The sequence below is a fragment of the Bombus pyrosoma genome, linkage group LG9 (genome assembly GCF_014825855.1).
Source record: "Bombus pyrosoma isolate SC7728 linkage group LG9, ASM1482585v1, whole genome shotgun sequence".
NCBI lineage: Eukaryota > Metazoa > Arthropoda > Insecta > Hymenoptera > Apidae > Bombus > Bombus pyrosoma.
In genome coordinates this window covers 7,520,233-7,535,928 of record NC_057778.1, presented here as the reverse complement: position 1 = coordinate 7,535,928, position 15,696 = coordinate 7,520,233, and the positions used below count along the sequence as shown (strand labels likewise).

At 41.6% G+C, this 15,696-nt stretch overlaps 1 protein-coding gene across 7 annotated transcripts in view; it reads right to left on the bottom strand.

Annotated features, from left to right (window-relative positions):
- Window positions 1-12,569, bottom strand: part of LOC122570966 — a 55,689-nt gene extending 43,120 nt beyond the window's left edge. For 2 of the 7 annotated variants that reach the window (XM_043734035.1, XM_043734042.1), the window contains exons 1-3: window positions 12,403-12,569; window positions 9,765-10,586; window positions 7,547-7,789 (exon numbers count right to left, since the gene is read on the bottom strand). In XM_043734035.1, the coding sequence (XP_043589970.1) occupies window positions 7,547-7,789; window positions 9,765-9,993 (472 nt within the window). In that variant the 5' untranslated portion in view covers window positions 9,994-10,586; window positions 12,403-12,569. The other 5 variants (XM_043734036.1, XM_043734037.1, XM_043734039.1 and 2 more) reach the window with 5 other exon arrangements.
- Window positions 12,570-15,696: the final 3,127 nt, after the last annotated feature.

Genomic DNA, 15,696 nt, shown 5'->3' with positions numbered 1-15,696 from the left:
CTGGAAATAGAGCAAAGAAAGAGCGGAAGAAGGAAGGGAGATCGGCCCTGCTCTTCGAACCATTAGACAAATTTTATATATAGCGGCTGAAAGCTCATTCGTTTTTTCTGCGCATCGTTACCGACTATTGGTCTAGCTATCCTATCGTAATAATCGATCGTTTTTAAGCTTCTCCACAGCTTTTTATCGAGCTCGACGAAATGTAGAGTCCCTGAATTCGAGAGTTTCTCGAATTTCGATCCATCCCTTCGTGCGAACTTCCACGTCAGAGAGTTTTTAAAATATGTTCACTTTCCTGGCTCTATCTGTCCCACGATGTTCGGCTCCCATAGTATCGTACAGACAACACGAAGCCTGAAGATAACAGCTTTTTCCTCGAAGCGTCGAAATTCACGACACGTATGCGCGCCAAAAATGGCCGCCTGTAAATACGCGCGCGTTACTCGCGTCGTGGGTGAAAGAGCATGTTGTAACAAGGAAGGACGTCGTAACGAAAACAACTTTCACGGCACGAACCATTAGACTTTTAAGGGACGCGTGCAGGCATCTCGCGACGCTCGACGACGCGACGAGACGCACGGCTTCCTCGCTTAACAAAGCCAATTTCCGGCCCGATCCCATAACGCCACTAACGGGACCAACTTCATGGCGATCTGAAATTCTTCGTGAACATTGCTCCCTGTGTAATTCTTTCTTTATTCTCTGACATCGTGTTACTGTGAACGCAGCATATCGGCAAGTGGAACGAGGCCGTTCTTGATCAACTTGGCAAACGATGACGATATAATCGAGTTTCGTTTGTTCTTGAAATCGATAGCATTTTTTCCTTTAACGTTCTAACTTTTATTTTATCGTGGAACGTTTATAATCGTATGCCTACACAAACGATTTATAAATAATACGTACACATGTAGCGAATTATTTATTTATTATTCACAGGTATCTTTTGATACAGCGTGTGGCTTCTCTATTCCCAATAAAATAAAATACTACGTGAATTTATTTATGCTCAAAGATGATGAACGAGTGCATTATAGAAGCATGCGAATATTATTGGTCGAGCGCTTTATCTACCGCGGCAAGTTTCATTTTGTCCGGATCGGCGTGATATATGAACGTCTGTCCTACTGTGGATTTTCAATTCCCGCTTGAGGAGCCTCAGGTTTTTGATCTATTTGAACAGGATCTGCTCTATCTCTTCTTGAGACGAATCGTTGAAAGACATTGCGAAAATTTTCAAGCACATTGGATAGGTATGTTACGACGTATTGCCACAGCACGAAATAAAACTGTTCGACAAACATACTTTTCCATCGGTTTTATTCCGTTGTCTCGCCTATCTAAATACGTTCAGGGCGATTCCTAAAAGAACTTACGCTGATAAAACGTTTGATTTACTTAGTTTCTACGAAGAAGGCAGGCGCGTTAACGTACTACAAAGGAAGAGTAACGAAAGCGTGGTATCGGAAAGAATATCTGAAATCGGAGAATTCGAATTAATTTAATCGGACGGAAAATACAGTCAGACTGTGGCTAGTTCGCATGTAGAAACTTATCTTGCCATTTGAACGATGGCAAACGGAAGCTTTGAATTTCCACGAGATTTCCTCTTTCAGGCTCGCGATTTTGTCAAACAGAACGAACGACTCGTTCGAAACGTTTTCAGCGTGATGGACATGCAACACCATGAAAGATCTCTCTGGTCCCTTGTAAATTTAATATTGACGTTTCGTTGCACACTGAAAATCACGTTGGAAATCCCCGTGCATAGGGAATAAACGGAGGTGGCTGGAAAATAGGGGTTGGTAGATGCTTGAACGGCCACTATTCTCCTCTTCTGTCGTTCGACCCTCTTCCAAACCCCCAACCCCGCGTCGACGTCGCGACTGCAGATATGACAAACGCACGTGGGCCCTGAAACCCATATGCACTGATAACGACGTTATCGGCCCGACATGGAGCACACCATGTTATTCGCGATACGAGAACGCGCACCGACGCAACCTGGTAAAACGCCATCCATTATCCACACAGACTGATTTACTATTAATTAGTTAGTATCGACGGCGGCAAGACAGACGTGAAATTTCATTCGTAACGACGCGTCGCGAGGTGGCATCCCTTTTTCGAAGCAACCTACATTAATCAGTAAATGTTACTGATTTCATATGGATGGTCAATTAGTCGCGAAGTATGGGGCGAAACTGACATTTTATCACAGGTTAACTCGTATGAAAGAGGGATGGAAGTAATCCGATAATTCATCGACACTTTGAAATATCTTCAAATTTCTTTAGCTATTGACTGAACACGGTTTCACCGTTAAACAAGAAGATAGACATTTCTTAAATAACAAGGATTAGCATTTATGGATGATGAAAATCCTGGCAAACAGGTTAGTCAAAGAAATGCTAGTTTTAGTACACCGTAAGTAATAACCGAAAATACAAGAAAAAAAGAAAGGAGGCGAAGTCTCGGAGAAGAAGAAGATAGAAAGAGTGCGCGTTTCAGCAAGTTCTTTTGGTGTCGGATTAAGCGCCGTACAAAAGAAATTGAACTTTTTTTTGTGTGCTAGAAGCTCGCGGGAACGAAGCTGCACAAAAGCTTCGAGACAGCCGAGTGCTACTCGAGCACACGTTTCCCTCTCGGATCATCCTCGACCTCAAAACTCCGATACATCCGCGGACAAACGATCGTCCTAGGTGCTCTGATTAATACTTATGGTAGACTTATACATTTGCTTTGGACTACTGTATAACTGACAACCTAAGAAAGGTACCAATGAAGAATCGACTTTTTCAGCATTCAGATTCGCGTGTTAATATAGTAAAAAGGAAATGAGATTCTTAGGGCACGGTTAATCTATGGAAAAGGCAATAGGCACGATTTCCAAGCGTATAAAAGGATCAAAGTACATGTGGAGTAGCAAGGAAACGAAATTTGTCAGAGCATTGGCGACGCCTTAAAGTCCCCGACTCCGATTACGAGATTACGGGACTCCGATACTCCGACGCCGGACAAAGGGGATCAGCGAGCGGCAAGGATTAAGGCCAACGAAGAAATTGAATTTGTCGGAAATCCGTAAACGTGAAGGGAATCGACCGGATCGACGTGTTTCCGGCCGCGCACCTGACACTATTCTTCGAAACTCCTACGGTCAGCCTCGGCCTCTTTTTCGTGAGGTGTTAAGGAACGAAATCGTATCAGCAAGGAATGGAGAACTGTGCTTCTTTATCCGAGGATATTTCCGCTACGATGTCCATTCTAAAAGCTTCGTGACGTAGTATGTTGAAAATCGAACGGTTATGATCGAAACCATAGTGCATCGAGTGCACAATACGTGCTCTCACCTACGAAGCACAGTTTTATCATCCTTAAAGGTCACTAAAAAGTGATGAGTTTCTATAAACGGCGATGGAGTTCAGATGTAATCGTAAGAAGGCACAGAAGAGGAAATAATGAGCTTCAGAGGAAAGATATTTGACAAAACGCACGAATTCCATCGCTCGACAAACAAACGTAGAAAGAAAGACAGCCACGGCCACTAATTCCCGTTGACGTGATATCGGATCGAACGAGATTTTTGCTATTCCAACAGCGTGATCTCTACGTGGCAGCGTTTGGCGGCGGATAATGCGTTTCCATATTCAAAGGAAACTCCGAACACTGTTTCCGGCGAGGGTGGAGGGCGAATACGTGGCTTGCGGATGAAGTCCGCGTTATTCGCCGGTCGGAACGAAGTTACTCGTAAAAATTAGTGTCTTTCGTTGCTGGTTAAAGCGAAAACGTGAGCAGTGGGAAAGAGTGACGAGAATGGTGTACGAAATTCACGTGGAAAAACCTGCTGCCAGCGTCATACGAACATGCTGCCTCGAAATGGTCGCGAGTCATTATATCGATGAAGTGAAATAGAGGATGGAGAAAAAAAGGGAGACGTATCGGCTATACAAGCTGTGTGGCCAAACGTGATTCGCGTGGTTCGTTTAGTTTCTGAAATGCTACCAGGTCCTGATGTAGTAGGAAAATTTGGTTAGACATTTATTTTTCGATCCTACGGCTTTTATTGGTCACGTCCCCGGTTTCTTTTTTCAAGCTTTCTGCACGAAATTTCATTGCGACGAGAATTTCCAGAAATTCTACTAAAAATTTCTATCGTACCATCCGCATCTAACGATCCTTTCTTTCAATCTTTTGAAAGGTCGGACATTCGAAGGAAAACCTATGACATATTATCGTCCCTTTTTCCTATGGGTAGCATCATGGACCTTAACAACAAGGTTAATCACCCTAGGAAGGAAGTAGGATATATATAAGCGTCAAGTGATACGAGTAGAGACTTTTTTGAAAGAGACGTTTGATTGAAAAAGCGCTACCCTTGTACACTATACACGCTTCTAGATGAATCATCTGGTGTATGAAAGCCAGAATAGAGACTGTAACATGTTGGTAGCACGAGAAAATCGTGGAATAGCAGTAGCAGCAGGCTACCAACACTGGTGTCGGTCTTCATTTTAAAGGTGCCGCGTGTCGTTGTAAATTTCATCCACCAGGCTAAAATTTATTTGACCGAACCCCGCGGATCGGGCATTAATGAATTTCCCGATATTTTCAAGGGCCGTGGGGTGCCTATCGTCGAGACGCGAGTCCGCTCTTTCAGAGCGGCTTTCTCTACCATCCTTCCCACTCCAGCGACGGTTCCAGTATTTAAGAGGGCGTATATATCTTCCCGAGAACAGCCCCTCTAACCCATGGCCGGACGGTTCCAATTTATTTGCAACGGCGGCGCATCTTTCATCGGCCTTTTCGTATTTTCTCGAACGGATCCGCAACTTCTTCGTTGTTTTACTTCCTTCGCGAAACCATCGAGATACGGCAAGAGAGAAATTGAAATTGGAAATGATTTTCAATGGAATATTTCTCAAGTATTATCGAATACTAGAAAATGTAATTGTACTCGCGAAATTACCGAAATGTTGGAGCATTTCTTTCGCAAACTATGATCGTGTTTCACGATCCAGGTGGAAACAAATATGGAGGAGGATGATTTCCAAGTCAAATTCGGGGCTCTTTAAAATCACGAGAAGTCCGATCCCACGTTCATTAGCCCCTGGCTGCGACAGATAACGGGTATAATTTATGATCCCTTATTACGAAACTCCAGCATCCCAACGAACGAACCTTTCTTCCGGAACGGTTGATAAACATGTTTGGCTCTGGTTGAAAATTACTTAGCCGCAGACTTCAAACAACTTCCCTTTCAATTCGTTCATTATTCCACAGGTTAATTTATTTCCAGCCAATCAGGAAGATGTATCTTCCCCATCTATTTGCATAGATCCTCCACAATCTTCCACGTAATCTTCCTTGACATTCTCAACGTGGAGAAGATTGGAGAATTTTTAAAAAGAGGGAAGATACTTAAATTCACCAATATAATCCCACGATAACCACATTATCTTCATTCGACTCTCATCAGGGGGAGAAGTTCAGTGCAAACGGACAATAATATTTGCACGTCGACGCAAAACACACCTTGCCTTACTTCATTTTTAAGCTTATCTATGAAACGAACAGACTGAATTTAGAGAGAAAGGGTCTGAAACACCGCAGTGACGCTGAGGAGGAACAAGAGGGAGAGTATCTCTAGTAATCCCCGAGGGAATAATCGGTGCCGTACTCCGCGTTTTTCTCCCCTTAATTAACGGCTCGTCGTAAACGCGAGAGATTACTTTTAATTAGCTTTTCGAACAGGCTAAGTACGGGGAACGGATGAATTCGCCGAACGGGCATCAACGTGTTCTACGCAATTACACGTCAGTCGTTTCTTATGATTACTTTTCGTTTTGGATTCATTCATCGATCGCGATTAAACGTATTCATCGTTATACGTTCTCTGTATCAAGGACTCCATTTTCGTTTGACCATTAATCCCGCGCTAAACCCGTGCTTTATGGCCTTTATTTTCAGCAACAGAAAATTAGGAATAGATTCGTAAAAATTCACGTCATGGAAGAAAATGGAAAAAAGAAATGTTATCATTGTACTTCTCTAAGGAAATTTTCCTCCTGCTCTTTTTTCTTGATTCTGCAAATATATTCTGCCTTTATCTTCGCTAACAATCAAATCGGGATTCTTCTCGCGCAAAGCTTTTCGGTATGTTGCACCAACAATGTGTCCTCTGGCGCGTATCCATGATACTACGGCAAAGGACATTCAACTTTAAGAAAACAGGAAATCCAATATGAAGTTCAAAGCGGAACGACTGGCAGCTACTTCCTTTATCGTAAATTTTAATATCGCACTTGTAACGGAATTCCAGCTCGTAGAAAATTGAATGTTACTTCTTATTTTATCGAAAGAAGACAGTTTACGATCGATTCTAAAAGAACGGTTGTTACATTCGATAGTAGGTACGTATATAATGTATAATAGAGACAGGGCAATTTTGCAAAATATTCCGATGTTCCGCGTGCGTTCGATTCGTTCCGGCGAAAACAACGCATCCATTTGATGCATCTGCTGCGCCTCTGAATGCGACAAAATTGTCGACAAAAGGTATCGTCTGAATGCGCGTGTTTCGTGTAACCAGTCCACTGGACAATACCGGAAACTATGGTCAGTCCAGTGAAAACGTTGTACGGTAGCGGCTTTTTTTTTTTTTTAATAAACCGAAAAACGTGTATCCACCGCAATTAAGATCCATAACCATTTTTATTAAAAAAAAGACGTATAAATTGGAAGAATTCGAGCTTCGATGAACTTTGAATATCTAGAAATTTCGGAAATATTCGATAACGAAGGTTGATATGGTATTTCAAATATGCCAAAGCATATTTATGGCCGTGCTGGATTACTTTTACAACGCAGTAAAAGCTGCTTCGAAACCCAATTTTGAGGAATCAGTGAAAAGATATGTGATTTTATTACTTTTCCCTCAAAAGTTGCTGGAAGATGATAAAATCGTAACGGTTCCTTTATCTCAGTACGAGATATCGGGCGTTTTTCGCAAATTTACTGTTCGGTGAGGTTAATTGCCAGAGGTAAATTAGACGCGATTAAAGAAAACAGGATGTGAGTAGATTCGGAATCTCGCCGCGGACAGAGTTAAACATGGACTCGAAATTAGGGTAGCCCGAAAGTAGATGAAACGCGGCTAAAAGTACCCTGTTCTCTAATTGTCTTTTAGGTAAAGACTTTCTCTATACAGAACACTCCGCCCCTCTTATTTTCTTGGCAAAGCGTCAAGAATAAAGCGGCTCGGATCACTGTTTACCGTCACGAAATTTCTCCCTTTTTTACACTGTAGATATCCATGCAGTTCACGGTATTATCGGTCACGAATCTTCCTTCAGCGTCGTCTAACAGCCATAACCGAGGATCATAAACCGCGGTAAAGCGAAAAATATACTATTCGACGTCGTAAATCCTAAGCTGATCCGCAAAACTGACGTCGTAATACTTGATTAATCGTAGAGAGTGAAGAAATTTTGTTGACTCCTTTATTATCGTTGTAAATAAATAAAATAATTCATTTCAATTCACTTACCTTCGGGTTGATGGGGTGTGTAGATGTTAAGGTAAAGGCAGTCCTCGCTTTGGTTCGTTAGGTGCGGCAGTAGCTTCTTTAGGTACTCGTATCTAACCGGTTTCACCTCGTCTCGCAGGTTTGGCAGCGTTTGAGGGCACACAGGTGCAAAGTCTTGAAATTGTCTTGAACCACGCCACGGTTCCGGCGATCTTGGAGGAGAAAACCTCAAGGACTCGACTGGTGGTTCTGCATATGGCACTCCTGAAACATTAAGTTGTTTATGATTAGTTTAAGAAGCGTAACTTGTTTCGAGCGACTAGTATCGAGTTTTACATATTTGAGGAGTTGAAGTTCTTTCGTTTCGGATCGAGTTAGATATAAATTATTCGTCGAAGATCAATTTGAATAAAAAATTCGAAAACTTAAATGAAAAAGTTCAGATCCCAAAACCCAAACTGAGAAGTTTAAATTAGAAAGTTTTACTTAGGGAGTACGAAATAGTACGTCGAAACATACGTGGGAATTCTTATTGTTAGACGAAGGAATAATGTAATAGTTGATCTCTAGGACGGATCATCGCGACGCGATAATCAGCGTAAAGTTTTATTACGCCGTGAGTAGTAGATCGATTAAATTGATCCCGTTCGTCCGGCGGTCGATGTTAACACGCTCCAGCCTGGCAGTAAGGATCACGGCTGATCCATTTTACCCTATTTCCGTGTAAATTGGATTGCCAGGCCACTGGCTTTACCGCATAAAATATTAAATCGCTCAACTGAGCAAGTACAAATCGAAAAGTCTGATTGCAAACATCTCGGATTTAAAACCTGTGATCACAACGATTGAAGATTTTTTGCGTTTAACCTAACAATCGGAATAAAATTTGTTTGAAACTAAAAGTAATTAAAATACTTTTCGCAGGTATTTTTATTCATACCGAATTAGTCCACATTTGCATTTACCTAGTCCATATGCATTCGCGCATTCCTTTGTGCTAACACGATACTGTTTACATAAAGATAATGTCGTTCGACAACTCCGTTTCGAACGTTTCAGACACATTTCACTATGTCTAAATTTATCGTAGTCTCAGAAGGCATACAAACCTCGTTTTGTTAATAGATTCTAAAGAACTGAAATGCGCTTCCTCTACTACTTATTTGACATTCCCCATCCCAATTTGAAGACTCTGGAGACTGTAACCTGTCCTTAATTTATCCTACACTCCCTCAGTGCCATTCCATGCTCAAACGGAACCGTTTGCACACGCGGGAACGCTCAAGAATCGAGTAGCCGATGCCAAGGAATGTCAGAGGATCTCGGGGAACTCAAGAAGGTACAAACCTCGCTCGATTCCGCTTTGCCAGCTAATGTGCACGCGTGCACGAGACCAAGAACCATAGACGAGAAGCGCTTATTCCCGGAATAGCCTGCGCGCTTCTCGTTTTGAAACCTTTGAGGTATTGGGATCCTCGCAGCGCGAATACATCGCAACTAATATTGCAGAGAGCTAAAGAGAAAGAGAGAGAGAGAACGAGAGAGAAAGAGAGAGGGAAAGACAGAGGGAAAGACAGAGGGAGAGAAAGAGAGAGAGAGGGAGAGAGAGAGAGAGAGAGAAAGAGAAAGAGAGAGAAATGAGGAGCTGATGCAGCTGTGAACAAACTTTCACCCTCTGGCTAAAGTTCGCCGTATCAGCAGCCGGAAACTGAAATCGCGTCGGTCTCTGTGTTATCGTTACCCGTCGTCTGGCAGGCTTCGATCCGTCACACGATTGGCCTCGAAACTTTGAGATTTTCTATATGCTACGTTAAACGATGATTGTATACGGATTCCAACAATCGAGATTGAGCCTTTGCCGCATGCGAGCTACCTCCCTTAGTTCATTTTTCCGAATTTTTAAGTTCCCGTGATTTATGGAGAAATTTCGGTATTAATTAGAAACAGGTGAGCGAGAATTATGTGTTATTTTAGATTTTGCGATGATCAATACTATTACAGCGTTACGCGATATGTGTTATTAGCATGCCGTGTAATACACCAGCATTTTTCATCCTTGTTTCCAACATGCATAGAGGAAATATAGTTAATTATTGCTGTTGTTTGGCAATAAATATCGTTAACTGGAACATGACATATGTTTAATTTATGTCTTTAAACGAAATTAATTTACTGAGTACATTGTATAACCTACGGTGTATTTATATGCACGAAAATTATTTTCAGCTATAAATCTCACCCCGAAAAACATCGACGGGCTGCAGATCGTAGGTGGTCCTCGGCTGCACCACGATTCCACGTAAGCGGCCCTGCTTAACGCGCACCTCTCTCGTCCGTTCCGGAAGATCAGGAAGTCTAGAGTAGCCGTATTGCGGTATAGTGTCGTAAAAACTGCGATGTTCCGTGAGGATCTGAGTACAGGCCAGCAACACGAGTCCCAACAGCTCCAGTCGCAACATTCTCGACATTTGTTCGATCGGTGGACAGCCGGAAACCGTAGCAATGAATTTTCGCCGGTCCACCTTCGAGCTCGGCTGCCTTTCGACCGAGTCACGCAGCTCGGAACTGGTTCTCGGAGTAAAAATAATTTTTCAACGTTTCAGCTACTTCCGCTCTTGCACCGGATGCGAGGGGAGACTCCCGGTTGGTTGTCGACTTCTCTAGGACTCGAATATTCACGTTGCTTTCGAAAGGATGCGAAATCAGCTGCGCTTTGATATGTACGTTGTATATGTACGTTGATCGCTCTTGATCGTTATTTCATATTTTCACTAATATTTAAAATCTGCGCTTCCAACGAAATTGTTTTTAATAACACAGAATTAATTACGGTTCACTTAATCGAGCAAAATATTTTGGTGTTGGAGTTAAATTACAACACCTTCGATACAGTGTAAGGCACGGATCATGTACAGAACTTTTACTCGATATGAAGATTTCTTGGCTTAAAATTCTACACCATTGTACTCGCACGATGAATATCCTGAAGAGACGAGGTAAAATAGAACTAGAACTCTTCGGTTTTATAGCTCGTGACGACTTTCCCTTTGGGCCGCTACAACTTCAAATATATTTGACAGGCTATGAAACAGACGCGGTGTCGGTTTCGTCGGCTACGTCGCACTGTCTGACGGCGATTATAAGGCAAGAAAAGGTTCGCTCCACACTGTCCTCCAGTGGGATATTCTTGGGTCGAACAAGGGTGAACGCACGTACGTGATAAGAGAGAAAGAGAGAGTTGGAGAGCGCTCTATTTTCGCTTCAAATAGAACGATTCTGCTGTTGGTAAACTTTGCACACGTTCGCGCCAGAACTCGCAATTCCCTGCAGTTTCTTTCAAAAATCTTCTTCTACGGATAACTTACTACGCTGTCGTTTTAAACTAAAAGTCCTTTTGGAACGATACTTGCTCGAACAGAAATTGTAGCATTTGTGGATTCAAATAATAAGCGGAATAGTGAAATGCAGAAATAAAGCTGTATTCGCTATTATATTAATGTTACCCTGCTACAATCCGTACAAGATTCCTTTTTGAACACGTTATGCACTTCTCAGTTATATCGACCTGTGAAATGTTTACAGGCACAAATCTTTACGCGGCACGTATTCAATTGCGTTCTACGAATCGGTAATATAAATATTTATTCGACCTCTAATCAGTAAACGCGTATCATTCATAACCGTATCGCTTAACAAATTCATCGCAACACCGGCGTGCATTCAGTAACACGCAAAAGGTTCACAGTTATTCCACGGGTATATGAAAGGTTATTTAAAACTATGAAAGAGACGTCTTAAATGCAATTGGAGGTTGTTACTAATTCTACGGACTGAGCTGTACATTTTTATCCTCGAAACAGAACGTTGCTTCTATTAGCAACAATTAATGCAAAAAATTAATTACAGGAAAGTGAGGAAGAACAGTGACGCAGGGGAAGGAGTGGAAGCGCAGCTTGGAAAAGGTTTCAATTTATCCCATTCATCGGACTCACAAAGCTGTCGAAACAGCGCGAATGATTTCCACGGTGCGAAAATCATTTGGTGAAATTTACGAGAAAAAACGCGGCACGTGCACGCAGCAAACCGGATTACGCGGCGTGAAATAAAACCGAGGGCAGCTTTAACGCCCACTTAAAAGCGGCGGATAGCGCGCGCGCGCGTTAAATTATGAATACCCGTAATTTGCATCGTGGTTGATTGTCGACTGAGTAACGCGACCCTTCTTTCTTCTTTTCATCCTCTTTCTTTGTCATTTTAGTTTTCCTTATTTTATTTCTTAATTGAACCACTAGCTTTCAGACCCTCGTGACGTGTTTCCCTAATATTTGAACTTGATGTGTATGAAAGTTTTCCTCTGATGAAATATCGTGGTACTAGCGTGCCATTAGAGAAATATAGTCAGCAGATGAATCTGAACTATTCTTCGATTTTTAAATTGATTTTTAAGAGTTTAGAATTTAGGATGAATTTATGATAAGAAAATATACTAGGGATTTCACGTTTGATGTTTGTAGAATGATTAGAGGTGCTTAAGAGAAAGCAAACGTTGCTTTCGTCGAGGATGTTGAACTTTTGGCTGCCCTTGCGTGCCTCGAGCAATGTGGATATTCTTGGACCACGCTGTACCCAACCACAGCCTTTCGGCGTTGCTTGAGTAATGGGACGAGGCGGGGAATCGTGTTGATCCACGTAAATTGCGTCGTTAAACGTTTATAATAATTTTTTACGTAAAGTTATACCGGCAGACGATAAATTCTTGATGAAGGAAGTAAAAAAACTTAATAACCGCCATTGCGTTCACCCATGTTTCGACCTTAAAATTACAAAATGTATATCCTACAGAGCACTTAATTTAAATAACTACGATCACTATTTACCTAAGCTATAAAAAAATATCAAACAAGCACTTGAGATAACGATACACTTTCAGAGTAAATAGACCTCTTTTTGTTGTAATCTGTTCTCCTCTAATTGTCACCCGGAAACATCAAGCCATATGTCGCGACGTAGATTTTGCGTGTACGCGTGGTCGATTTTGCCTCGATGGAACTCGCGAGTGGACTGAGTCGTAAGTGCTAAAATTAAATCGAGAACGCGTTGAGGAGGAAGCGCCGCCGGGCGGCCGCCTTACAAGCTGAAACTTTTATTTTTGGGAGAACGTTCCGTGATCGTTTGCAAACTTTCCTTCTCGAAATCCCGTTTGAAAGAAAACTTTCCGTGCGAAAAACTTCCGCAGCCAGAGTTCTCCACGATTTCCACACATCGAATGTCTTTATCTTGCTATGATCTGCAAGACAGACTCTGCCTGTCTCTATCTGATCGAGAGTAATTTAATTTAGCTTAACAGACGGCAGAGATTCCTCCTTTTGAATTACAACTAGCAAGGACAGAGTTAATCGTCCCGTGTTTAACAGAATTAGCATATAGGGAAGTGTACACGCTAAATGAAACAGCTGTTATCTGAAACTCGCTGCTTATCGAGATTAAGTTGATTGCATTAATCTCAGAGTTGGATTAGTTGTCACAAAATTTAGTCTGTTCCAAATGAAAGCCATACCTAAATCGGCGACTACTTATCGAAGAAAATTGTATACAAAACAAACACGTAGAACGATTTGCAAACGTTTTAAACTCGATAAACATTGTTTGAAGTGTGATGCTCCTGCGCGCAAGCAGATTAAAAAACTTCATCGGTGAATTACTTTGCACATACACAAGCCGAGCCACTGTTCCTCGCATGTAACGACGTGTTAAAGCAACGATAAGAAGGCTTTGAGAGGCGTCCTCGAGGCATGAGGCGTTCTCCGATGAGTGGCTCCTCTTCAGGAACACCTCATTCACGTTAATGAACTTACTTCGTGAGCTAGGGACGAGCAAGACCAACGAAAGTGCATGACTTCTCCACGAGAACAAAGGTTTCGGATGAATTTTACGAAGTGCCTCGTCAAATTGCCTGTGTGTCTGAAAGCGATCGATCATTCTTTCTCTTGTCTTAATGAAACGATTAAATTTGACATTTCCAAACAAATGAGAACGAAAAGTAGCGAATGTCCTACATCTTAAGCGACATTATTTTAATCTAGAGTTATCAGCTCTTATTGATAAATGGAGACTTTATGGTTAGGTTATTTCTCAAGGTATTGTTAACATTGTATTCATGACGGTTATGAAGTCGAAGCAATCTCTGCGACTTTCAATATTTTCCAGCTAATTCGTCCAATCCTACGTATAGGAGAACAGGATGCATTGTTTCCCGGCTTGTCGATAAAGGAAAACGAACCAGTAAAATACAAAGATATATACAGGTTTGCAGCGTATAAACAGTCCACTAGCGATACATTCTAATCCCAGGAGGATCAAGCCATCTCGGAATATGTCACCCTCATTCTTAGAGCTCATATATGACTTTATGGGGCAAACGTTACCTCTGCTTATGGCCACGAGAATCCATTTATATAGCAAATTAATTATTTTCATTTGAAATTTACGTTGAGTTTTATCTGGTCGAAGATTATAAAAGAAGTGTTCGTTCAATGAACTGGTATTATATCGGGATCAAACTTTAATTAACCATTCATTGCACAAGTTTTCCTTGATCGAGTTGAAAAGTTTATCGACTAAAGCTAAAGTTCTTTTAAATAGTCGACGATTTAAATTGCTGTTTCCTGAACAAAAGATCGGGTTTCGTTTTCCAGAGGATTGGATAGGATAGAATCTACAGTCCACTAGCAAACAGATTTATCTGGCAGAATAAATAAATATTTCGCGCCTCTTCTCAAAGCAAAATCTCGTTGCGGATATTCCGTCTCTTTACCCGGCAGCAATCTCTGAACCTGTTTATCACCAACTACGAGTCTAGTAAAAAAGTAGAAGAGGATGGAGTTAAATGAGTGTTATTTAAATCAAAACTCACAGGTTTGCGACTGTGAAGAGGTGAAGTACAAATAAATGGTGGATAGAAAGTTATCGTAATTTCCATAGGGATAATAAAAGTAACGGAAAATTAAACAAAGAAGATGCGCGGTTTAAACTAGATTATTTTTCGATATTGGACTTTTGAAGTATATACGATTCAAGATATATAGTTCGAAGAATATTTTAACATCTGTTTTTCAGTTTAGAAAATCGGAAAGCGTGTACCCATTTTTCAACGTAGATTTTCTGCGAAGACAACGTCATCGTGGAGACGTGACGCTGATTTAAATTTTGTTTGCGCGAAAAATTACCAAAGAAATAGCGAAAGCGGCCAGTAATATTGCGATTTTGCATCCGAACTACAAGAACCGGATCAACGACTGATCCCAAGTTCCTTAGAAGAAACTGTCGAACAAAATACTTGGCAATGTTAATCCGTTCTCAAAGAGAAATTACGAAACAACTATACAGCATCGTTTACGGTACCAATAAACCAACCTTGAAATCAGTTCACTACCCCCATCTCCTCTTCGAATATCCTAAAATATCCGATTATCCGATATCTTCGAGTGTCCGACAGAGACGGAAAAAACTCGAGAGGCGAGGTCTGGGTTGGAAGTCGTTAGTTTGCCCTCCAAGTTCGTCGAACGAGACGAAATCCGTTTCTGTATCATTCCTTCAACCGCTACGGTATCGATTTGCTTTTTTCTCGTTGATATCTAGGGACGAATTAATCACGAGCGAGAAGTCCAACACGGAAGATCCTCGGTGGCCTCTCGATATATCGTAAATACCATCGAGATTCGTCGCAAGGGCGAAGCAAAGGAGGCGTTTTCGTGGATGGGTGGACCATCAAGAAGATCGAAGATGGATGAAGAATATTCGTGGAGAGAAAACCGTAGGAATGTGACGTGATAATACGTGATCGAGCTATAGAGCATTCAAATCCTACGAATCGATGTTCGATATTGACAAGGCACGCGAGTTTTTTAGGCTATGGTAAAATTGGACCAACAAAAAAGGGGGACCTCGTACTGTCTTATCGTATCCAAACCTCTAGCGTGTTATACTTTACCCACTTTGCAAGATTCCGTGCATCGATAACCACCGTCCTGGCGTTCCTCTGCCTCGTCTAACGCTCGAGCTATTTTTCTTCAGAATCTACTGAATTCTCTATCCATTCTGTTCGTGCTGAATTTTGTTTCAATAATAAAAATAAAAAGGAAATTAATCAAGAATTAATAACTATTCCACGA